Source organism: Emydura macquarii, unplaced genomic scaffold (assembly GCF_026122565.2).
Source record: "Emydura macquarii macquarii isolate MOO-44397 ecotype Brisbane River unplaced genomic scaffold, CSIRO-AGI_Emac_v2 contig_480, whole genome shotgun sequence".
Classification (NCBI taxonomy): Eukaryota; Metazoa; Chordata; order Testudines; family Chelidae; genus Emydura; species Emydura macquarii.
The window spans coordinates 12,545,665-12,572,326 of NW_027130617.1; the positions used below are offsets into that span (position 1 = coordinate 12,545,665).

At 38.5% G+C, this 26,662-nt stretch overlaps 1 protein-coding gene across 1 annotated transcript in view; it reads right to left on the minus strand.

Annotated features, from left to right (window-relative positions):
- Nucleotides 1–726: 726 nt before the first annotated feature.
- HS2ST1 (heparan sulfate 2-O-sulfotransferase 1) overlaps nt 727–26,662 on the minus strand; it is a 125,930-nt gene continuing 99,994 nt past the window's right edge. Inside the window, exons 2-7 of the mRNA XM_067538524.1 lie at nt 14,758–14,996; nt 13,312–13,397; nt 10,742–10,880; nt 5,938–6,035; nt 4,357–4,514; nt 727–2,000 (exon numbers count right to left, since the gene is read on the minus strand). Of these exons, the coding sequence (XP_067394625.1) occupies nt 1,774–2,000; nt 4,357–4,514; nt 5,938–6,035; nt 10,742–10,880; nt 13,312–13,397; nt 14,758–14,996 (947 nt within the window). The 3' untranslated portion in view covers nt 727–1,773. The remainder of the gene's footprint in view (nt 2,001–4,356; nt 4,515–5,937; nt 6,036–10,741; nt 10,881–13,311; nt 13,398–14,757; nt 14,997–26,662) is intronic.

Consider the following 26,662-nt stretch of genomic DNA (forward strand, 5'->3'; position numbering starts at 1 on the left):
AATAGGAAGATCCAAAGGATAGTAAAGCAAATTAAAAATTAGTACTTGATAGTGTCTCATTACTCTTTTCACAATTGGATCATTGTGTTTTTGGCAGCAAACATCCAATTTACACATGATTTTCAATTCCCAATCATTTTCATATTATAAAAAACACACTCATTAAAGAAATTCCATCTTAATAACTTTATACTATTGCTTTAAGCACCATCCTTAGGAATTCAGATCCACGTCAGTGATCTTCACTTTATCTTCTCCCCTCACCCACCCAAAAAATTAAACCCAATGAAACTCATTTTAAAATACTGCAAGTGAAAAAAGGTACAATTACTGTGATTTAAAAAAAAGTTATATGCTCAATAGGAAAGTTCTCTGTAGGTAGTCACTGCAGTTTATTAAATTACAGTGTCCCCAGTACCCAAACATCTGTTCACTTATCTCAACTATACTTTATCTACCACGTGTTTCACACTGCTAATAATGGCAAATCATGCCAGTTAACAATAGTGATGTAAGGCAATTACATAAACACATCTGGCAAGTTCAATGACTCTCTCTCAACCACACATTTGATTTTCTTTTTCCTCCTTCAAATGTCATAAAAAGATAAAGACGAATTTTACGTGAAGAGAACTTCTGGATAACGTGCTGTGTAGTGAAGTTGTAGAGGTCATTGAAGTGCATTTCAGTGATGTCCAACAGTTAACTCAAATAGGAAGCAGAACAGCAGATGAGATGATTTTTACTTCACATGTAACAAAACTGGTGCAAAAAACACTTTCAGCTATTTACTTGTAATCTTTTGGTCCAAATACATAAAATATGCAGTATTTACAGCATTTTACTCATTTTGTAAATGCAATGCTTTAAAACACATTATAAAGCACCTTAGTAAAAATATTCTACAGGTAAAAGTATAGGAGAAGTAGGAAAACCCAAACCATATCACAGCTCACTGGTGGAGTCATAATATGGATTCACCAATATTTCAGTTTACAGTCATTACAAAGAATCCATGGAGCAAGTTCATACTGAATTTATTAGATTTTTTTCTACTGATGTGTAAGCATTAACTAGAACTGCAGGCAATGCCAACTTTCCTTGCAGAGTTTTCCCAACTTCAGTTGGCAGTTGTGGAGAGGGAAGAAAAGGAAATACTGCCTTGATTCTCTTTTTACAATATTAAGATGGAAATTATTTTTTAAAAACACTATTAGTTATAACTTTTCTTTTTAATAAAATCACATATATAAATATGGGCAAATCCAGCAGCAGCATTTCTTAGCAGAACATGATTAACCATTCCAATGAATATCATGTGACATGACTCACAAAAACAAAGCACAGATGTCAACCAGTTATTAACACTATTCATAATTGTATGCAACCAAAATCTCCATGTAGAAGCTGGGAAAACAAAGGATTTCTTCTTCACAGAAGTTTAAATGAAAATAAATTGCTCTGAGAATCAACAACAGCATAAATAGAAGCGTTTTTTGTTTATATTTTCAACCAGAATGCTGTGCGGTTAATTTCTGCAAAGGAAAGTGTAGGTTTCTTCGGGTAAAGGGTAGTACCTCCCACTGAAGCTATTAGCTAGATAAAAGAACTGAAGCTTAAGTCAAGTATCCAACATCCTTGGTCTGATCCACAGCCCACTTTTCTCAGCTCTAGAGAGAAATGCCTCGGAGGTCTACCAGCAATCTAGCTTCCAGGGCGGAGAACTAAGATGACCAAAGGTTTAGTTCATCAATCTAACAGTATACTTCATTCCTAGTTCGATTTAGGGTAAATCTTTTCATAGAAAAAGTTCTGCACCAGAATATACAATTCTCCATCTTTTTCCCGAACTGCATGTGCTCTGACAAACTGAAATTGCTCCAGTGCAAATTCATAGAACTCATTCTCCATTTTCCAAATTTCCGACTGCTGCAGCTTGGCAATGGTTTCTTTTGTTGGGAGCTTTTTCTCTGTTGTTTTCCTAAGATGAGACTTTTTTCCTAAATGGAAAATGAAAGCAGTTATAACTCCACTTCCACTTACGAGTTTAAATAATTCCAGAAGTGTATCGCACAGACTGCAGTTGTTTTATTTGCACAATTTCCTTCAGTCAGCATGTTGATAAATATTACCAAAGGTGATCGAATTTAATCCCAACTTTATTAATATAACCATGTGGGACTGGTAAATTGCAGCCTCTGCCACTAAGCATTAATGCGTTTTGCATTAGTTTTCTCTGAGAGAACACGCGCCTCTCTGTGCAAAAGACTAAATTATTAAAGGCCCAAACAGGAAATGATCACTTAGTGAATTGTGTTACTCCACATAATGGACATGGAAGATGTTTATTTCAAACTTGATTAATATCTAGTTGGAAATTACTACGGATACTAAATTCTAAGAAATTATGAAAATTTAAAGCCAGGAAAACTGCTTCAGAAAACACGCTTTGTTTAAGGTACAGCTTTACTCATTTTCCCACTGACCATCACTGTTCATAAGACTGACAGCTGAACGATTTAGAAAACTATGCATATAAAATGTTCATTTTGCATCTTTAGGGGGCTTGAACAATAATCTTGTCTCTCTTCCTGTTCACAGGAAGAGGTCTTGCCCAGACAGACTCCTACATCATCACATGCAGAAGGGCCAATTGAGGTATCAGCAGCTACCTAGAGTGGGTTCAGCTATTTCTAATGGCAGCAGTCCTACAATAACCAAGGGAGAGGAGAAACATGCACCTGGATCTCCATGGCCCAAATAATCTGATGCAGGATGTGGACAAAAAGCCCTTGTAAAGGTATGACATTAGGGCAAATAGGTAGGAGCATGCTAAAAACCAAAACCAAACCCAGCAGCCAGATGTACCAACGTGAACTAGACTTTGGGAGACTGTAAGTCTCATGGGGGTATGACTACACTGCACTTTACAATCTATAGCAGCAAGTCTCAGATCCCAGGTCTACAGACTCAGGCTTGTACTATGGTGCTAAGAGCAGCTGTGTAGACATCTGGGCTCAGAATGGAGCTCAGGGTCTGAAGCCTGGGGAAGAAGGTGAGCTTCAAAGCCTGAGCTCCAGCCCAAGCCCAACATAGCTGACTTTAGCACCAAAGCGCAAGCCCTGGAAGTCCAAATCTGTAGCCTTGGACTCACTGACTCGCTGCCGCGGGTTCTAAAACACAGTGTAGACATACCCATCGTAACTTTATGGGCCTCCAAACGTGCAGGTACCTTCAGACACAGGTAAACTGGGCATTCTCTATGCCTCCAAGAACGGGATTTAGATTTAGTCCAATCAAACATCATGCTCTTTGGAGCAGTAAATGCTTCTTCATCTTTGTTTGGAAAGTGCTAGCTCCTTGGGTGCTACCACAGTTGAAGTAATAAATAATTGTATGTTTGTGTATCAATATTAGTTGTACATATAATACATATATAAACACACCAAATCATTCAAATAACCACTTCTAGAAGACTATATTTCTGAAAATTACATGGTGGCAAAGGAAGGGCCAATTTGCTTGTTCTGTGGTGACATTCCTCAAATAATAATTTGCTTTTCTGGGACAACACTTCTAGAAATGTCCAGAAATACTTTTTAATATTTTTTGTCTAAAGTCAAAATGATACTTCTGGCTTTAAATATGCCAAAGTTTTTTTGGGTTGTTTTTTTTAAAATCACTTAAAAAACAAAAGTGTAGCCTCAAGGAAGCAATGGGGGGGGGGGGGGGGGGGGGGGGGGGGCAGCAAACTTCCCTTCTTATTTATGGCTTGCTCTCTTCCTTCCACCACCCCCAATTTTTCTGTTGCTTTAGGCCTCAGTTTTGCAGACTGATTTACACAGAGAAACCTCCATGTCTGCACAGATTCCCACTGACAAAAGTGTTTTACACAGATGAAAGGGTCTACCTGTGAAGAATCCCAGTGACTTTACTGGGGCTCCACATGGATGCAGAAATCTCCCAGTACAGAGCAGTTTGCAGGGCCAGAGCCCTAGCCTGTCAGTTCCTCTTTGGGGCTGGGCCCTCTTCCATATGTTCTTATAAAAGCCTACCATGTTTTACCTGCATGCATAAATAATAGTAAGTTAGTCGTATTACTGCAAAACTGCTGCACAGACCAAATGCCCCAGCCTGGTTGTGTCCAGTGCACATAAGGGCTAAAGATTCTTGGCCTGCGTGGTAAAACTGATAGTAGCACTCTTTTGGAATGATTCTGCCTCTTGCACAGTAACATCGGTCAACTGAGAAGCAACTCTGGCAGAAATTGAAGACTGCTCATCCAGGTCTGAAGAGGTCACATGAAAGCATAAATGAGAAAAGGATAAGGTGATATGAAAACAGCTATTCAAATACCTGACCGGTACAGTTCTGTTGCACCTTTAAAGAACCGGGGCAAAGCTGCCTCCAACAACATAATAAAGTCTTCAAGCTCTTCAGTTACTCCAACTAAGAAGTATTCATTAATCAGGTTGTACTTGGCTTGTTCCAAAGCCCATCTGCTCCCCACATTCCTAAAATGATAAAAAGTAATTACAGCAAGGTTCTGAAGTCTGCAAAAATTCTTGATTCCTAGATGTAGTTTTCTTCACATTATTATCTTTGCACAGGCAAGAGAGACTCATTTTAAGTCACACCCATCTCTAATTTCCTTTACCTAACTTCTCCCCCCCCCGCCCCAATTTCTCTCACCTGTGGCTATGTCAACACCAAACCAGGTATCATGGATTATGACTTTACAAGGCAATAGTCTCCTGCTAATACCAGTACCTTACCCACTAGAGTTTAGCAATTATATGGTTATTGGCATAACTAATTCAATATCTAAAATTTTACTTTTTCTGAATCTCAAAAAATCAGAACTACCATTTTTTGTCTGATACAAAAAATTAGCACAAATTCCTCTGATTTAGCAAGTCATATTTATTACCACAGTTAAATACCCACATAAAAACAAAGTTGCCTTACAAAGGAGAAAGAACTGAGCAGTCATCTCTCTCCCTCTTATGGTTTCACTGCCAGAGATGAAAGAGGGACTGGGAGGGCTCAAGGTTTTTCCTTCCTCTGTGGTCCTACTGCCAGTCTGGGGTACATGGGGCTTGCCCACATTATACAGAGTTTGCACTGGAGTACAAGTCCCCAAGTCGCCACCTGCTTTGCTTGTGATTAAGTCCAGCAAATCTAGGATAACAGACTTAGTAATAATGCCCTATATCTTCACTCAGAACCTTTCAGTATATTTGTTTCTACTGATAGCAGTAAGCAAGTTCTCTATCACACAGTGTTAAAAAGGATTTGAATGGAACTGTTGTACACAAATAAGTCATTTTCAAACTTAAATACTCCCGAGACTTCCTTAAAGTACATGGCCCTTTTATAACAAAAATGCTTGAACCACATGTACAGTTAATCCTTATCAAATTTCATTTCACCTTCTGACAACTAAGCTGCATTTATTATTGAGAGTTTTGCATAAAGTTTAACAAAACAGTACCTCTAATGAAGCCGACTATCATTTTCCCTCCAAAAAATCTCAAATAGCTTGAACAGGAGAACACTTAGTTCAGGCAAACATATACACTAAGCATGAGTCTGATTCAACAAGAAATTGTCGATACCAAATCCATAATACTGGGGTCTATAATGGAAATGCTGTTCTTTAGTTATTAGAATGTTTACACACTTCTATAATGTCTCTTACAAAACAAATGTCTTTTTAAAGATACTGCTTGGAAAATAGTTGCACAAATGTTTTAAAGTCAAATGCCTTTGAAAGGTAAACTTAAAAAGTACACATCAGTGAATTATATGCTGGTATGCTCTGGATGCCCTCATTCTTTCTCAACATCTTACCCTCCACCACACATTTTCTTGTTAAATATAGATTATAGTGATAATATACTTGATTAGCATTTTAAACCAATTTTATCTCCCTACCAGCATTCTGAGCTGTGGCCACAGAAGAATGGAATTTGAAGCCAAAGTTTCTCTGGAGCACAGTCTGAGCCTCCAGCTGCTACGCATTCATCAAAAGTCTGGAACAAAGACAAAGTTGCCCAGTGAGTTATAAATCCCAGCCGTACATATCAAACATCTCAACATGGTCAGTGGTTAAATGTGCTGGGGATAGAGGAATACAAGATATCGGGGGAAAGAGGAATTTTTTTTTCAAGCTTTGTTTTCAAAATACCTTATATCAAGAGAATCTATTAGTTTTAACATTTTGTGATTGAAATTAACTAATTTAAGTCCTGCTTGTACCCTCCGCAGAAAAGTGGATTGTGTCAAAACCAGCAAGACTACATTTTGTTAATATTAGTTTTCCCTTTTAAAAAATCATAACAATGGTCCTAAATGCTGCAATAACATTACTGTAAAATGGAGTGGGTTTGGCTCATAACTGCAGAGCACAGTGCTTTTTTTATTTTTAAAGGGTGGGATCAATACTTCATCACTATTTCACTGTGCCAACAAATTACTGGCATCTCTCTTCAAATCTGAGTCTGTAACTTAAAATACTATGGCTCCAAATCAGGATAGACTTTCATGTCTACCCTGACTTGCATCCAACTTCACTTTGGGGGAAAAGAACTTTACATATGATATCATTCTACACACATGGATACCTGCAGTGAAGCATTGTGTTTCAAGCTTATATTGTCAGTTACAATAAAAATTCTATTAACATTGGAGGGAAATTAATATTAAAAACATGCTATCCATACAGTCGTCCGAAACTCAAGTATTTATGATTTCTTCAAGCCAGGTATACGATAAATGTCTAGAGTACAGTACTGTTTTTATCCTGTGGAAGTGTAATACAATTCTTATGAAGGCAGCTTTTTACACTATTTCTTGTGTTTTGTGCAATTAAAAAACATTACTGTTTTGATAAGTTAATCAAACCTATAAAGTGAAAATAAATTGGGGGAAAGATTTTAAAAAAATATTAGACTTGCATTTGTTTAATTTTAACTGACTATAGTCACAATAAGATTTAAGACTCTACCATTCTTGTCAGGAATACAAACCAAGATGCAGACACTTACAAGCAGATTGCTTGAAATTGCTGCAGTTTGGGAAAATCGTGCGTTTCCAAATAAAGCTTTCCCCATACTTCATTAAAATATATTTGAACGTTTTCACTACTGCAGAATTTTAAATTGTTCAAAATTCAGCACTGGTAATAATGTAGCATCTCACTGAAATGATGGTTTTCTGAAAGATAAACATGTTTAACCCGAGTCACAACTAAACAACAAACAACTAAAGAATCTGTCCAGCTCAGCTCAGTATCTTAAAAGTTGTCATAGAGAGGATTTAGGCTTGGTTGAAATAACAGGAAAAATCTTAAGTCCCCCCCAACCCCCTTTTCATAATTGCTATCTATCCACTCTAAGTATTTATACGGCACCAATCAACATACATAAGCACTGACTTGTCCTGGGCATGCTTCCTGACCTGTGTAGACATACATCAAATATGAGTTGGAATTTATCAACCGGTAAGATTTCTCCTGCAGTACAGATCCACTTGTAGTTAAAGCTAACGACAGCCAAATAATATCCTAAATAAAACAAAATGAAGACACCCCCCTTCCTTTCTCTCCTCCCCACACATCTTAACAGCTATATCAACAGAAATTCTAATATAGAAACTTTTGCACTTAGAGATTCTGTTCTTGTAGCCAAGGTATCCATTGAGCTGGGAGGTTCAATGGAAAGATAATAGTTCTTTCCTGTCCATATGGCAAAATAGGAATGTCACTCAAAAGAACATTGAAAGTCCTCTATACTAGCTGAACCTCTATTATAATTCCCTTAAACCATGATGGATATCAATAGGAGGAACTGCCATGCAAAATGCATTTCTATTTTGGAACCCATGCTTGTGAATATTTCCATGGCTTTTGACTCAACAGACATTCTAGGTTTCAGAATGACAATCCTGGAATTTTATTATACAGATTTAGGCTGGGTAAAATTATGATATCCTTAACTAGCTGCTTCTTTACTTAAGAATTTTTAAGTGACGTGATTGATAAGAGAAAAACCTACATCTCAGCAAACTTAATTAGTTTTCTAAATTAAGTTTTTGTTTTTGGACTGTATCAAGGAAAATCGTATCAAATAAGCAGCTGAACTTTATTAATGGTTATCTCAAAGCCTATCTTAGAACTTTATTTTCCATGCCCACCTATCGTATGCTAGACTAATATATGCCTACTCTTTGTTTAGACTGAGTTTGATTGAATCAGCCATCCAAAAGAAAAGCTAAATCAGCCATCCAAAAGAAAAGCCAAACATGAGAAGCTTTATAAAATGGACATTTTCTAGGTGTTCTTGAAGTCTTCATGGTTGTTACATAGAACAGCCATAGTCAAACCGAAGGCCCACCTAGCCCAATACCCTTTCTTCCGATAGTGGCCAATGCCCTCCTTCAGAGGGAATGAACAGAACAAGCAATCACTGAGTGATCCATCCCAGCCACTCCCAGGTTCTGGCACGATCAGGAGCTTCTGGTAATCAGATAAATTATCCAGTCAATATCAATTTCTTGACTCTAAACTTAAGCAGATTTAATGCCTTAGCTGACTTGATTTTTTTAAAGTAACTTTAAGAAAACAAAATATTCTTTTCATATCCAGGGTCTGATAGAAGATAAAAAAACATACTGTAAGTGGCACAGTTTTATTATACAATGCTAGTTTTAATTCTGTCAGATACATGTCCAGTGAAATAAGAGTACTTCAAAAACTAATTTGCCAACTGACTTTTTTCAAACCATTGCCAATCATTGTTTAGGGTTGAAAATAAAGAAAACTCTGGATCTAATGTCTTCCTTCATGACAGATCATAGCAGAAAATACAAAGAGATGGAATTAGTGCCTACAATCTGTATAAGGTGATTTAGTATTTTTAGCCATCAGTGGAGTAAGGCAGCTATACACAAAGAGAGTAGGTTATAAAGTCAAGATCTATACTCCCCCCTTTTTTTAAAAACATCTGATACCATATGTCATAGCATCACTATAGCAACTCTATAGAGGACACATTTTAAATCCTTATTTTCAGTTACTGTTCTGCTTGAAATTTTCATGCTTACTTTTTAACCTACAAAAGATTTTCTCAAAGGAAAGCTTACAGGAAATTCATTAGGCTTATTCTGAGTTGGTTAAATGTTAAAAATGTTTTTCAACAATTAAAGCATCTGTACAGTTTCTTGGGCTCAGATAACTTGAAGATGGCTTGTGTATCTTCAAACTTAGCAGATATGCTGTTATGAACAAGGCTTTGCAACATTTAAGAATTTTATTTCAAGTTCAAATTACCTTCATGTTTCAAAGGTTACAGGTAAAAACCGCACACAAAAACAAATGTCCTTACTTGCAGAACCCTCTTTCTACCCAAATGGTAGAGTCTGGTGAGTGGAAGGATGCAGGGGCAGCAGATGGAGCCAAAACCTTAGTAACAGAGGCAGAGCTACTTCTAACTAAGGAAGCAAGGAAGAGCAGCCTCTTCCAGATTAGTGGTCTTGTAAAAATAAAACTTACTTATTATGTCTTATATATATTTCTTTGCATTTGACTCAGCGTGTATAATGAAAATAGACTATTTGGTTTGACTTTTGTTTAGTCGGTTTTCACTTTCAGTTTCCCAAGGTATTTGAAAATAATGCGCTATTCAGGTTGCAAACATTGCAGACAAACTTTTTTTGTTTATTTAAAAATCCTATGTTTCCATTTAAATTAAAAAAAAAAAAAAAAAAAGATAAATTTCAGTTCTTAAGTTCTGCAAAAAGCTTATTTTTACAAAACTTAACATTTTGAGTCAAATTCAACCTCTTTTAAAACTGTGCATTCAGCAAATATAATGCATTGCTTTGCTTACTTATGCAAGTACAATCCACAGTGAGGTATTCCAACAGTGTATATATTATAGTAGAAATATAAATGCATCCTGGGATAAATAACAGGAAGCAGTAACAATGCTTGAGCAAGTGAGGTTTTGCTGTTTGAATATGCTAAGCTGTGTCAGTCTTGGTCAGCTCCAAAGAAAAGTGGGAAAGTGCAGCACATGTGTGTCTTGAACACCACAATTTTCAGAGAGTGAACCTTGCATATAAGTGTTCAAAAACAACAGCTAGAACTGCTACTGAAAGACAAAGCAAATGTTCTTTTAGCATGCTAGGTTTAGGGTACAGGTTATATTCAGTTCAGCTTCTTATAGGAATGGATTTCTGGATGCTTCACATAGAATAGTCTTTTCAGTTGATGCTTAGTCTTGGATCTTTAAAACAATGACTGTTGGGGCTGAGATTTTTCAGACTTAGCCCTAAGTTAATCTGTTTGCTAAATTTCAAGAAAATTCTTTCAGGTTTTTAAAAAAAAGTTTTTAGAATTAGTCATTAAAATTAACAGTTGTTGACAAGAGATCAGAATCTTGGATTTACACTTCTTCAAAGGTCTAACAGCATGTGGAGTTTTACACTTTGTTTCAGTATGACACAGTGGTGCCTGAGTGGAGAATGGAGTGGATGCAGGAACAACTCTGATTTTCAAACTTCACAGTTTCAATGGTGTAATTTCAACCAGAAATCCACTAATATTTTGGAAAACGTCTTTTTAAAAAAAAAAAAAAAAAAAGGCAATGTGGCTTTTGCCAAACCATATTTTAAAGCTGATTTCAGATTAACTTTAGCATGAATAAGATATGAAAACAGAAACTAAAGCTTAGGTTACCTTTTTATCCCCCTGTTTCCGCCTTCGTAGCCCTGGTCTGTAATCATCTCCAAAACGCAAAAAGTAATAGTAAGAAACTAGTCGTTCTATAGGATCTCTTATGACGTTAATGTAAATTGGTTTCTTTTTAACACCAAATCTGAAATAGAAAAAAATAAATAAAAACGTCACACCAATGTTCTTCCTCCATATTTCCTCTCAAAAATGTATTTACTGACACTAGGTAAAAGTGAAAATGTATACATATCAGAGACAGGAAATTTGGATCTTTAGTGCCAGAAAGTCAATATTCCACGAGGGCTTTATATTATTGTTTGAAAGAACAAAAGCGTACTGTCTGAAAAACTACAGATGAGAAAATTATTGAAAACAGAGATACTCTCTATCTTGCTATGGAAGGGTTCCAGGGATGTTAATACTATGGATGCTTTATTACAGAAACAAACCAAACTCAAAAAACCAAGCCACTCACCAGGTAAGTCAATTCTGTGTGTTTGTATGTTTTTTGTTCGTTGGTTTTTGTATTTTAATATAAACCAACCCTGGTCTTTGAGCTAAAAATATATTGAAATGTCCATAATTACATTCCACCTGCCTCCATATCAAGTGCAGAAAGTGTTTATACAAGTAACCTGACTTTAGAAATGCCTTCCCTCAGTCTAGCAACCAAATATTTACAACACAGGGAAGTTTGGTCTTCCTTTCCTGCTTCCTGCTGTTGCTGCCTTTCTAACTGTGCTATGCAATGAAGTAAGCGGTATTCCTGGCATGACCCTAAGGATAGAGACGCAGACCTCAAGGAAGGAGGAGGTGCTCAGGGCCAGTCACCTGGGTTGATTCCATACGTCTATGATTATAAAATGTGGGTGTCTTTGATTCTAGCAGAAACCATCACTTCATTTTCTACTACAGTCAGTGACTTTTCAAGAGGTTTTAAGGCCACTGTGCTACCTAAGGAAATTTTGATTTAGCATGGTGCAAACTGGAGGATTTTTTGGTTTCAGCATAATGTAACAGATGTTTCTGAAATATTTCTGAAATGCATCAAAGTTGCATTCAGTGTTTAATAAGCAGTTTTAATATTTAATGAAATAGTTTATACTGTTCAGTCACAAGAATGCAGAACACAGTCAGTTTTTTTTTAAAGTGTAGGACTTCTTCCAAGAGCAACCACAGCACTCAATATATTATTTTAATAATGAAAACCACAAATAAGAGAAAGGAAACTGTTGTGGGGAAAAATTAGTCATTTGGGTAAAAGGACAACAAACAGCTAACACAAGAATAACACAGCCCCAGAAGGAAACGTGCACATGAATGACATTTGTGAAAATTGCTTAGATACCTTTCTACAGGTAAAATAATTATTTTAATCTGATAAATTCCAATATCTACAAGATGTTTTCAGCTTTATGGCATGAATAATGTAAAGAACAATAATCATACCTAGCTGTTCACAAAACTGTTACTTCATTAGGGAGTTCAAATCAAGAGATCTATTAATATAGCATTTTAACTTTAAAAAAGGTGAGAGTAGAGGTTGATGCAACTTTAAGCACAGGGTTGTTTTTTAAAGGTTTATCTCCTGTTTCTTTTTGCAATCTTGACATTTCAACTCCTGCTCACTGGTAATTTCCAGCTGCTATAACGAATTTTAGGACTTTTTATTAGAGATAAGCTAAACTGGGAGTTTATGATGCTCCCCATTTAATTTTAAATTTTTTTAAAATAAAAAGTTATAATTAAAAATTATTTCTAGAGAGGGATTTAAAGGCTATACCAGAGGATTTTTTTATCCTGAGGTCTCAGTTAACTGAGCAGAAAGGAGGACAAACACTTGATGGGGGCATGATCTTGCACCACTGAAATCAATGGGAGTTTTACTGTTGTTTTCAGTAGGAGCAGGATTAAGTCCTACAAAGAGGAACATTATTCTGTGTATATTTTAAAAACAGTATTAGTGTATAGCATATTTAACCTATAGTACGTTATTAACTGTAGCATGATAAAAACTAAATTGAAGAAAGTTTAAAAGGGTATAAAGGTGAAGAGTCACAATATTTCAAAGTAATTTAGCTGACCACCAGTTATGTGGTATTACTTATTTGATAATGTGTGTTTGGGAACAGATTGCTTCTAAACTTCTCAGCCACTGAAGCATATCACTACGATGACATGCTCAGTATTCAGAAGAAAGAGCTAAAATTCTCAGGCAAAAGCACGCCTGTTACTCAACAAGGAATAATATTGCTAACTTGCAAAGTCAAGTCCTAAAATGATGAGTTAACTCTTCGTTATCATGTAATCAACAGGTCAAACTTGTATTAAAAATCAGAAGGGAATATTGTTTGTCTGAAGGACATTCAATGTTTGAAATTAAAAAAAAAAAAAACAGTTGTCAGATTCTGATCACTAGAGGGCAGTAATATTTAAGATAGATCAAAATAATTTACTTGAACTATTCGACTACAAAATTGGTATAACGTTTCGGAAGGAAATATTTTATCTACTTTGTACTTTTAAGAATAGTATCAACCATTGTAGATGAGGCAAATCATTGGGTAACTTACTTTGCAAAATCCAAGTAAGATATGTGTCCATGATAAAATCCTGGTTTCATTTCCTTCCAGGAAGTTACATTCTTCACAAATCGCACCTGCAAAAGAAGAAAACAGTCAATATTCCAATACTGGTTGAAATGGCTGATGCTTAGCTAAAAATAATATGTTACATTCAATATGTAAAACCAAACTATGCATTATGATAAAAATCTATCACTATGAATATTTCTAAGATATATGACTAAATTAAAAGGATACTTTATTTAGAAGCACAAGGCACTTTGTGTCCATGGGCGTTAGTATGGGATCCCACCACTTCAGCAATCTGCTGCCAATGATTGTTCTTACTTTATTTTATCCACAATTAAAGGCTACTGAGGTAAAAAAACACCAACCCAGAATCTTAATTCTGACTTGACAGTATGCCACAAGTAGTTATGGCATTACCAGTAATACTATATTTAGCTAATCCATGTTCACTTATATTACAGAAGAAAATGGAGTACCAGAGATCTGGGGTGTGATTTTCAAAATCAGGAATCTGCATTTGTGAGACTAATTCAGATACATAATTTCACATGTAAACTGAACAACTGTATACTTTAACAGGACATTATGCATCTAACTGGTCACTTGCATATGCAATTACCTCATTTGTGAATTTACTCACAGTAACTGCATTGGCAAATTAGATACACAACTAATTTTGCAAGTAATCCTTTTCTGTTAAGATAAATACTGCAAGCAGAGCAACATTACGTACTGTTTGATTTTTAAAGAGCAGGGTTTTAAAAAGAACTTAGAAATGTCCAGGGATGCACAAGTGGACTGAAAACTTGCTGAACATTGTATAACACCAAACATTTCCCAATACAATTGTCCATGGGATGTTCATTGTATTATGTTATTTCCTCTCTACTATTTTATACTACATCTAACTGAATGAGCTTTCTAAGTCTTCTGATTTAACTTATATTCTTGGAGAGCTAACTTTGGTTTATATGAAAATGGGGAACTGGAAGTACTATGTAGAGCCAAGCATAACATGGGTGGATAGAAGACATACTGGACAAGCATTCACACATCGCTACACCAATGATGGTCAATTCTGACCCACTGTATACACTGATTCACTGTATTTTCATTCTAGGCTTTGACCTTTAAGCAGAGACTTCCTTTCATATCAATTAGTGTGGTAAATTAATCCTGTTACATAATGAAACAATATTACCTTTCTCCAACTATAGAGAAAATGTCATTCTAATTATAAACATGCAATTCCATCAGTTCCTCCGGTTATATTTACAATAGCACCACCCTATTCTTTGTGGGAGCGTGTGCACGCTCAAAATGCTTTCTCCTGAATAGTGCTGAAAACACAATAAAATATCTAATATATTAAAACTGCTGAGGTGGCTAAAAACCCATACCATCATCTTCACAAATGTATCTTACCTGATCTTGCAGTGACATAACAGGATTATTTTTGGTTGTATTGATATGCAGAACATGATATTTGTTCTTTGCACAAAGGTCGTAGGCAATATTTGTGAAGGACGTGCTTGCAGTTTTAGGTACTCTGTTGTAAATGATCACCACATCATCATCTTCATCCAGAGTTGCATCTTGTCGAGATCCATCCATTGTATGACGTTGCTCTATTTCTCGCACTTCATGTCTTGCAATAGCTCTTTCTGTAAAGAGTAAGAGAAACTAATCTTTCAGTGATAATGAGGAAGTAGCATAGTGCTATCCTGAAATTCTGTCCTTAGAATTAAAATGACAATAAGGTTAAAACTGCACTCTCTTACAAATAAAGAAAACATCTGCTAATCGGTTTTATAACATCTGGATTTAAAATTTTCCTTTCCCATTTAAAGAGTTTTTATAGATTAAACTAAATTATGCTCGGAAACAGAATATGTTGTCTGGAAATTGATAAACAGTGAGCAATGTTCTTTCCTCTCACTCTTGTTAGCATTAAAAAGAGCTACCCTCTTTTCTTTAAAGCATCAGAGACAACTTTTTATCAAAATGGTAACACTTCTCACAAGTTCCAAAAAAAATCCTAAAAAATACCCAGTATTCTGAAATGATACTAGGTACAAGGAATAACTAGTTCAAATATCAACGTATGGAATATTAATTTTAAACACCAGTAAAATCACTGACCATAGACGGTTTAATCAATTAATGGTGAAGAGGCACTGAAGTTTAATGAAAACTATTATTGTGCTTTTACCAATTAAGACAACCCTCCATGTGTAAACACTACAATATATGGCTTTGCAAAAATTCAATTGGATGTATTAGCCTCAAGTTTGATAAGAAAAGAAACAGGAGAAGCTTATCATACGATTAACATTAAGGGGCAAAATAATTGCACTGAATACAAAACTATATCAAACACAAGAAATGAAAAGAGAGAGAGAAAAGCAAGCCCTGAACATGACATATTTTGGAGAGGTGGGTAAGCTACAAATAAAAATAAAAATTCCTTTTACAAGAAGGACAGTGCTCTGGGCAACTGGTTGCCTTTTCAAATATCAAAGCCATTTGGAAAATGAGAAGCAGATCGCTATGGCTCTACAGTATACCAAACACACTTTGTGCTGATCCAGACAAAATTCAAAAGCTTTGTTCTATTCTGGATAAGTAGAGCATCCACCACTATTCATAATTTAAATTTCAAAGCATCTTTTTAGAATTATACATTATGATACCATCTTTAATGGTTTATCTTTTTTTCCACATGGATCAACAATGGGGTTTGAGCTCAGGATCTAGAGATTCACAGCACTAACCCCTTCCACTTGAACTAAAGTAGTAACTGGTAGTAAAAACAGGCTGTTCTCCTTTACGTGGAGTAAGTCCTGGAGAGAGGTTATGACACACAGAGCGACACAACTATGTGAGACAACAGAGGAATGTTGGTTATCATGATCCTGGATATCATGATCCTTCTCTTCCTGGTTCAAGAGGAGTGTTGTCTAGTGATTAGAACAATGGTTACAGACCACATGGCCAAATATACAGATTTGGCATATTCATTCTGAAAGACAGTGTAAGAGAGTTTGCTCTGTCGTATTAGAGACCTGATTTATAGTCCCAGTTCTGCTTGAAGCGACCATGGGCAATCTCTCAGTTGCCTCATTTGTAAAATGGAAAATACTTGCCTTCCTCTCAGCTTACGGATATGAAGTCTTGCTCAGCAGGAAGGGTTACGAATTGGTGAGACAAGAACCTATGTTCTCGCCTGGCTCTCAGCACAATGAACTTTCCCTCTAGGCCAAAGGGATTTTGGGGAAAGTTTCTCACTCCCCACTTTCATATATGCATAAGATTTTACCTGCGATGCAAGCAGGCATGACAGGACTGCCAAATGTGATATTGTAAAGAAGGATGCACGACACTTGGTAGAACTGTGTCCTCCCTCTCTCCTCTCCCGTTTTTCCCTTCCCTATCTCCTCTTCCATCATCTTCCGTCTTCACTGTCCTTCCTCCTCTTGCACTCCTAACTCAGCCCCTCATACTATTCTCCTTCAACCTATCTCTATAACACAGTTTAAATGTGAAATATTTATTTAAAAAAAAAAAAAAAAAAAACAATTCAGAACTATCAAGCTGTGCACACACATAGCCTATGAAAATCTATATTATCACTGCCCTCAGCTACACTTCTACAAACTTCCCTCCTACTGTTTGTTACACTCATTTCCTGAATCTTGTTTTGGACTGCAAACTCTTCAGGCAGTGACCGTCTCTTCCTTTGTGCCTATACAACACCTAACACAAAGCCCTAATCCTGAATGGGGCCACTGAGCGCTACCATAATAATAATATTAAGAAGAATGAAGTACAAAAGTATGCATCTCCTTCTGCTGTGGCACAGTCTTAAACCAAGTAGTGCTGGCAGCACTGTAACCACTGACAGACAAGAGAAAACTGAGAGGTTTCCTCTGGCAGCCCAGATGGGTGTAAAATTGCCTTTAAAAGATCTATGTATTTCTCAATTGACAATATAAAGCCTAGTCTCACCCATTTGCCTGAAGATCTAGGAGGAAAAAAAAGAATTTTGTATATTGTAAAGTAAGTACTTAATACAGCAAATAGCAGATTAGAGGAAAATTAAGATTATTTTTTTTTAAAATAGTTACTTCACATAGTTGTGGAATGATGTAGCTCAACAGCGTGTTGTGAATAACATTAAGCTAAAACTCCAGAAAGGTACCATGATCCCCTGTATGATTTCAACTTATGAAAAAGTTAGCTTCTGTTAACTTCGGACTGGCAATTTACATTTGTTTTAGGTACACTGATCATGAAAATTATCAGCCAGGCACAAAAACTACTTGTATAGGCAGTAATGTTCTGGGCTGGACCTAAAGATTTAAGGAAGACATGTCATTAAGAAAACATGGAAAACAAAATTATAATGACTCTTTAAAGGTGCCCTGGCACAAGAAAGAAAAGAGGACTCTTGTGCCTTTTTGTTTTTCTTTGATTCTTTATAAAATACAAGGGAGGTGGGTAGTCTCCCTGGGAAGCTTATATCTGGAGAACCAGTGAAATGACAACATCACAATGACACAAGATAGTGGAAGGATCTGTAACTGAGATGTTTAAAACTGTTTTGTTAACATATTGAATAAATGATGTCTTTGTTAAGAACTTAACACCCTGGCACATTCAGTTAAGATGTTACAACTCACAACAAAATGCTCTGACACACCAAAGAAGTCTTCCAGTAAAATAAGGAAAGACAAGACTTAACATTCTTGATGTTTCTAAGGTCCTGTCTAGACAAAGAAGTTGTACCACTTAATTTTACTGGTACAGTTAAAAGGGTGCAACTCCTCTAGTACTGATGCAATTATCCCAATTTAGACGTGCTCATATTAGTATAACTAAATCCATATTACATGTTGTGCTGGTATAATTATTTCAGTTAAAAAAAATCACACTCATAACTAAATTAGTTTTACTAGTATAAAAATTGCGTGTAAATCAGGCTGAAGACATACTTCTCAACTTTCACACCTGTCACCGTGGGACATGAAACATCAAAGTGTGTGACAAATAACCAAGATTGCTTGACACCTGGTTGCTTCCCCCCTCATTCACTGTTTTAGCTCCTTCCCTTTCATATTCCTCTTATCTACTCCCTCTTCTTTTTTGCCTTGTTGGCCCCATCACCTCACTGGCAAACTCCTCAAACTGTTGTGGAAGGTGGTGTGGCAACCGCTTTAGTTTCATCAAGGTGAAGATGGCGGTGGCAGTAGGCAGCTAATAACCCCTTCCATATTTGCCAGCATCAAGAGTAGATGTGGAATTTGCATGGCGACATCTACACTCATGCAGGGAGCATGACACACGTAAGTTGATCTTCCCCACTCCCCACAAGACAAGGAAGTCTGTTGCCCATAGTAGCACAAATATGGAACACCACCTAAGATGACAAAAATAGAACAGAAAAATAGAACTTCTTACACCAGTGCAGCATATCTACAGCAGAGTTTGCATCCATGCACACTGGTGCACACTGGTGTAGCTACATCAATGCAAAGAACTCTGGTATACATAAGTTTAGAGCATGCTGAAGGAGGCGCTGGGAGCCAGTATATACAGACAGCTTCACTGGAGGCAAATTCAGTAAGGAGGAAGGAAACAAAAAAACACAAAGAAACCAATACACACACATCCATCTTTCCTTTGAAGAAATTGCCAGAAGTAGAAGAAACAAAGAATTTTGAGCACTCAAGCTTACTATTTTGCACAAAAGTGTTTTAAGAATGCAACAAGCTTGAAAAAAATGCTAAGCCGCGCTTTTTGAACCAAAGAGCCACGAGACAGCTAGAGTCTAAATGTCTGTGAAGCTGCCACAATAGTGGAGTGATTTTGGAACCTGGAATTTCTGAGATAGGTGTGATGTGCAACGCCACAGTACATGATTAGATACGACTAGCAGAAAGGACTCTACCTCCTCATTACACTTCTCAAAGCCTAAGAGGATATAACCTAGCTTCAAAGGCCAAAGAGCGGTGCGAAGAAAAGTAGAGACTAGAATAAGAATAGAATATCAGAGACCATTCCAGAGAGGGACAGAGTGAGACAGCAGAGGGATTTAGACTGAGCAGTGATGAAGACAAATGAGTTTGGCATAGTTCTGATATTCTGTGTTCTACCAAAAATCTCAGATTCTCCTTGCCAAATGACCTTTAATTGTTATTTGAACACACACCATTAAACTTTGAGGCAGAATACTTTTTAACTGTAGGTCAACAATCTTATACTATATGGTACTACCTTAAATCCCAGATACTGAAAAAAAATTGCAAAAAGGGGACTGAAAATTTATTACTGTTAATTTATAAAAGAATCCTGTCCCACATGGTGTTTCAAACTGACAGAAGACACAGTTAACAAATCAGTGAAGATGGGTTTGGAAAGACACTGACAATTTTATTATCTGAGAATAATAAGGCAATTTTTATATTAACATGGAAATTATTCATGTTAATAGATAAGAACTGTCATAATCTTTCTTAAATAATTAGAAATTGTTAAATCCAGTAACAGAGATAATTTACCGATTGTAAATTACTGAAAGTGCCAGGTCCAGTTTTAGATTATTCAGAAGAACCATACATATTAATCCTGGGAGGGAAAGTTAAGGGAGCGAGGCATAGAGGGGTCAAATATTTTTGTATGTTCCATTTGTCTGATAATGGAACAAAGGCAACTGCAAGTACCTGTTTTGTATAAATCCACTTATTTTATTCATAACAAGGATTGTAATAAGCTGTTTTTGCTATACACAAAAGCTGCTTGTTGATTTTAAAGAGTTACTCATAACTGTTAACATTCTATGTGAATTGATCTTTCTGAAGATTTATTTTTAAAACTGAATAAAGGGAAAACCACTGCTCAGAATAAAAAGCCTCAAGGGTTAACTATATTGGTCTAAGAACTAGTGATATTTCAAATTCCATGACTCTCCTGATAAATAAAGATGGTAATCATCCTAATAAAAATACCTGGTATTCAAATTTGCTTTGAAATTTTAGTACATGTAGGCAACGGTTACAATCCATATCATACCATTGGTAGGAAAACTAACGTTAGTGATTTGTCCTAAATAAATAAAGAAGAAGATTATATATACAGAATACACACACACACACACACACACACACACACACTTTTTTACATATTAGTGTATATATATGCACACACACTCCCCCCACTGAATGGGCAAATAGAATTTCACAAGACTCTTTCAATGTGAAGTTTATTCTCTAAATGAGTTTAATACTTCCTACAAAAACATATGTTAAACAAAAATCAATAACTAATCAAACTTAAATGTGTGGTTCCACTCTGAAAAGTGACTAAAACGGTAATGTGGAGTTCCGGGTTTACTGATTCAATTTTTGAGTGCAGAGGGAAGGGTAAGAAGGAGGTGGCAAAGAGTGTATCTCAGATCTGCTCACTTTAAAAGTAAGGCAACCTCTTATGTGACAGCCCTGCACACTGATCTATGATTATGAGGACTTGACACACGGAAGTTAGACTGGTTTTACTTAAATCAATCCATTTTAAAACTATTTGAGTTAAACCGGTGTGAACTCGTGTGGACACATGAATTTAAACTTGTCTTCTACTGGTTAAATTTGAACTTATGAATTTTGTTAAACCAGCAAAACTATATGTAGATCAGGCCTAAGAGTCAAGTTATGTTCTTTCTTTCTCATTGGCAGAGGCAGAAGTGGGTGGATTCAGGCCCATGTCAGCCCCACTACATCAACATGAAGTAGGAGGAGTCCAAAGCAAGTACCTTTGCTACCTCCCTGATCAGCTACTGCCTGGAGAACTACAGCACTGGAAGCAGCTTCAGAATCAGCAAACAGCATTAAAGGGGTTGGGAAAGGAATCCAGCCAACTGAGTTGGGGCCTCAGCTCTGTTTCCACTCTGCTCTTCAGCCATTTAGGCAAGCAGCTGGTAGCCTGGGGTAGGGAGCAGTTCTCAAGCTTGTGATTAGCCTAAATATTGAGCAGGGGTAAAGCAGAGGCCTTGTTCAGCATGGACTCCAACTACTCATTCACCCTCTGGAGAAGAATGAGAATTGAAGGATAGCTTAAAAACTAACTATCTTCCATAATAATGCAGCAAAGTTAATGTCCTGATACGCTTTTCAAATTGTATGTATGCATACTATATACATGCAGTCTTCATCCATCAATGAAATGCAACCTCCTTTGGGATGAAACATGGCAGCTGGTTAACACCACACAGCAGTATAACTCAATGGCTTACAGTAGGCTGTGCTTAAGAATACTGGGGCAAATAAATGGAGCTGTAACAATTTACAGTCGCAGAGAATCTGTCCGATTTCATCCAGTTGAAAAAAGGATAAAATGTAGACAAGTAGAATGTAACAATGCAAGTTAAAATTTGTTCAGAATACTGGTATTAATGTTTCTATTCTTACAAAGGATGATGGTCTTTAACAAGTACAACTGTTCTCAGCTTTAATTTGATGTCTTACCAAATGATGGAATCTCCATAGCATAGTGTCCACTAAAATTTGTTAAGGAACTGATTCATTAGCAATAAAGGATGAAATCATCAACAGTACTTTCTGCAGCACCGGGAGCTGTACTTGGAGATTTTCCAGTTTAGCTTGTTTATTTGACACCATACATATTTTTGCTAATAGCACACTTCGGTCAATATTTGAAACTTCATACTAATGACTTCAAACTAGAGAATACTGTACGTTTTAGGGAGGCTCTTGGGTTCTCTTCTCCTTCTCTTTCCTTCAAAACCTCCATACCAAACTTACTTGTGTATATGGCTGACAGGCATAGGCTGTGGTTCACTCCACAACCTTTCAAAGGCAATACTGAGCCAACTAGATAGGGGTACTTTAAAGTGCTGAAAAGTACTCCCTTCCTATAGACCTCTAGAGCGGTGTGTATTAAATCATCTGAGAGATCTGAACTCTGATTCTCCATAAGTCAGAGGGAACTACACAATATTTTAACAGATTATATTTAAAGCTCTATTAAAGTACATAATTTGGTTTTGCTGATTTTGATGTTCATTAGTACATACAAACACAGATGTTAACTGGATTATGGAAGCTGAAGTGGATGTATTTACTTGTCCTCAAGATGGAAATAGAGAAGTTTTCTAGACAGCTTAACGCTTTGGTATGGTGTTCCCACCCCCGCAAAATGGGAATTGGGGGACAGCTTAAAAACTAACTATCTTCCATAATAATGTAGCAAAGTTAATGTGATGAAGAGCTGGAGAATCTGATGAATGGAACTTTCTAAATTAACCAATTGTTAAGGTTAATACACTATTATTCCCTTTTTCACATGTGAGTTGCTACTACTTCAAAGCATTTGGTAAAGACTCTTGGTGCTACTGACAGGCCAAAGGGCAAGAGCTATGCTGACAGTGGGCCCATCCCACCTGAATCTTACGTACTTTCTTTGCGCAGGGTGAAGAGAGATGTAAAAATAAGCATTACTGCATGGCAAGCTGGGGTATAAGTCTACAGTGCTCCAGTGTGCTGTGCACTGAGGACACGTCTACACGAGCGCTTAGTGCGTGGCAAGCTGGGGTGTAAATCTAACACACTCCAGCATAGTGCGCACTAAAAGCAGGTCTGGATCCAGCTGCTGCAGCATACAAGTTTCCCAGTCATAAGTCAAAGTGCACTAGGGAATTTTTAGAGCACAGCAGCAGGGTCCACATGAATACTTAGTGTGCAGCAAGCTGGAGCACTGTAGATTTACACCTCAGCTTGCAGTGCAGTAAGTGCTCATGCAGACATGCCCTTAGCCTGACTTTGCTTAGTACAGTGAAAAGAAGTTAAGAATGACAAGAGTATGCAAAACAAAGGGTATAGTGCCCTTTTCCGGTTAATGAAATCTGTACAAAGAAAAAAAAAGAGCAATATACAAAATATAAGAGCTAAGAGATTGACAATGGGATACCAGTTTTAGCTTAGTTATACTAGTCACAAGTAAACTTTTGCAATAACTAAAATATGCTTATTGTAACTTAAACAGCACTCCTGAAACAAGGACCAAATTGCATTACTGAATTAATGACCACTCATGTTAGTGGAAGCCAACTGAGGTCGGCAAGACAGGTATCCAAGTATTTTTACTTCCAAAATAAGTCACTTTGGGAGGCTGGGCATGGAGTTTGTGGTACTCACTGCTTAATGAGATCAGGAATGTCCTTAATTTACTTTAGTTTAGAATCTAAATAAGACATTTGCTTTCCTCTGTTTATAAACAGTTATCTATCTAGGATGGAATAACTCAGCTTAACCGTACATTAACTTAAAATGTCTTGACGACCCTCAATCTGACAGAAGTTTAAACTGTTTAACTTTTAGATAGAAAAACATATATATTTGCAGATGAGACCAATATACAACATTTCATTTATTAAAAGACTAATCATCCCACAAAACATCTAGTAAACAATTTAATTTCAAATTTCTCATCTCAAAAAAGGAAGTTTCCAAGCCACTTAGGACTTGATTGCATACCTAGATCCAAAGGACCAGATCCTCAGCTGATGTAGGATCAATGCTGCTATGATGACTTACAACCAGGTGAAGATCTAGCTAAAGCATTTACAAAACACATGTAAATTAGGTACATATGGAATTTTCCCCCAGGCAGATTGGCAAAGGCTCTGCAGGTTTTTCACCTTCCTCTGTAGCATGGGGCACTTTAAATCAAGGGCAGCATACCAGTCTTCTGGATCCAGGGAGGGGATAATAGAGGCCAGGGAAATCACATGGAATTTCTGCCTTCTGATGTACCTGTTTAGGCCCTGCAGGTCCAGAATAGGTCTGAGTCCCCTTTGGCCTTTGGGATGAGGAAATAACGGGAGCAGAAACCTCGCCCTCTCATATCCAGTGCACTTCTTGTAAGAGGAGTTGCTTTTGAGAGGGGTTCCTGAAGAGGGACGGAGACAGGAAGGTGCAGGGAGGAGGAGAGGAAAATTGGAGGATATAGCCCATTCCAATGGTGCCCAGGACCCAGTGGTCTGATGTTATGAGCCCAGGTGGGGAGGAAAGGAGCGACACGTTTCAGGAAAGGTGGGGATGCAGGATCCAGGTGTGAAGCTGGAATGCTGTCTCATGCGCACCATCAAAGTGAGTGCCGCTGACCGCCTGAGTGCTGGGAGATAGGTGGCTGCGCGATCAAGGAAAAAGGCGGTCCCTGCCTGCGCCGCCTAACGTTCCTCTCTCTGTCTCTCCTCCTGTAAGTCCCGAAGCTCTGAGCTGGGAAACCAGGCTGCTGATGTTGCTGGCTCTGCTGGGGCCAAAACTGCCTCCTGGAAGCTTGCGGCGTGTACAGACCCAATGAGCACAGCGTTGCCTGAGAGTCCTTAAGCCCATGGAGCTTCACATCCGTCTGTTCCGAGAAGAGAGCAGTGCTGTCGAACGGTAGGTCCTGTATCGACTGCTGCATCTCCTGGGAGAGACTGGATGACTGAAGCCATGAGCAATGGCGCACGGAGATCCCCAAGGCCATTGCCTTTGCCCATGAGTTGGCCATGTCTGAAGAAGCCTGTAAGGCCACACTGGCCACTGTCCTGCTCTCCTCCAAAACCATGGAGAAATCTTGGGCTTGATCCGGAGATATGGCTTCCCCAAACGGCTTGAGGGAGTCCCACAAGTTATAATTATACCTCCCTAACAACGCCTATTGGTTGGCGATGCGGAACTGGAGACTGGTAGTACAATAAATTTTTCTCCCAACCAAGTCCAGTTTCTTGCTGTCTTTGTTTTTGAGGGTTGAGCCAGGTTATCCTTGCCTGTCCCTTTCATTTGCTGCCTTCACCACTAGGGAGCTTGGCACAGGGTGGGTGAACAAGCATTCAAACCGTTTCGCGGGAACGTAGTGCTTTTTCTCTGCCCTCTTTGAGGTCGGGGGTAGGGAGGATGGAGTTTGCCAGAGACCCTTTGCCAACTTTAGGACCCCTTCATGCACTGACAGGGCAACCTGGGATGGCGCCACTACTGCCACTACATTAAACAAGTCGTCCGTCTGCTACTGCAGCTCTTCCACTTCTAGTCCAAGATTGGAGGCCACCCTTTCTAGGAGCTCCTAGCGCACCTGGAAGTCTTCCAGGGGAAGCCAATGGGCCAGCCACCAGTGCCTCATCTGGGGAGGAAGAGGATGACTGACCTGGTGCCAGGGGGACTGGCACTTCTGCTAAGTGCATGGGAGGTCCTGAAGATGTACCCTCCACAGGGTCCGACTCGTCCCCTGACTCGGAGTCATGGGCCTCCGCCAACGGTGCTGGGGCCCCGATTGCTTCCCTGACAAGAAAAGGGAGTGGGGCTCCGAGGTCACCGTAACCCCCAGGGGTTCCAGTACTGCCACTAGGGTGGCCATTGGCCCTGAGGCCACCGGGGGGGGGGGGGGGGGGGGGGCGGCGGCGGCACCAGGCAGGGACCCTGCCCTTGCCCTTCAGGTCAAGGAGGCTGGGTTGGGGGAGCTGCTAGGTCCTTTCCTCCTCCAGAGCAGTGTTTCTCAACCTTTTAAGTAGCAAGTACCCCCTAACTTCTAAAAATTTTAATAGGTACCCCCCCCCAACACTCAATATTCCATGGGATTTTATATTTACAGACTAATGTGAGCCATGTGTTGGAAGAAGGGGTGAGCATACAGATGTCAGATCTAGTGTAGGTAGGTTTACCACCTTTACACCAGGGGTGCGCAACTCAAGTATTTACCTGGGGGGGCTAGAGGTGATGTTACCCAAAGCTAGGAGGCTTTAAGCAGCATGCCAATGCTGGGGAATATAAAGTGCCATGCCAAATTTTTTGCCATAGATTTGAGAGGAGGAAGGGGTGAGAGAGACAGGGAAGGAGAGTGAGCTTGAGACAGACCAGGAAAAGAGGGTAACTAGTAACATCTGGGGCTGTCATAGTTGTCAATATCACTGCTCAGCTAGAACAGTGAAATTGACAAGTTTTCTGGACACTGGGCTTTGAACCAGAGAGGGGGGCTGCCACCTGGGCAAGTTGCAGGTGGCTGCCGCCTGGCTGCCAGCCCAGGAGCTGGGTGACTCCCACCCAATCCAAGCTGGGGCAGAGGAGGCTTCCGCACCAGCTGGGACCCGGGGATGTGAGCAGTGGGCTGCTGCCTGTCTTCAAGCCAGGGCGCTGGATGCTGTCCCTTGGCTCGGAGCTGGGGCGCAGGTGGCTGTCGCCCAGCTCGCGAGACTCAGGAGGCTGGGACCCGATGGGAAGCGGGGGGGCTGCTTCCCGCCTCTCCCATAAGCTAGCGGCTGCCGCCTGCCTCCCAGCTG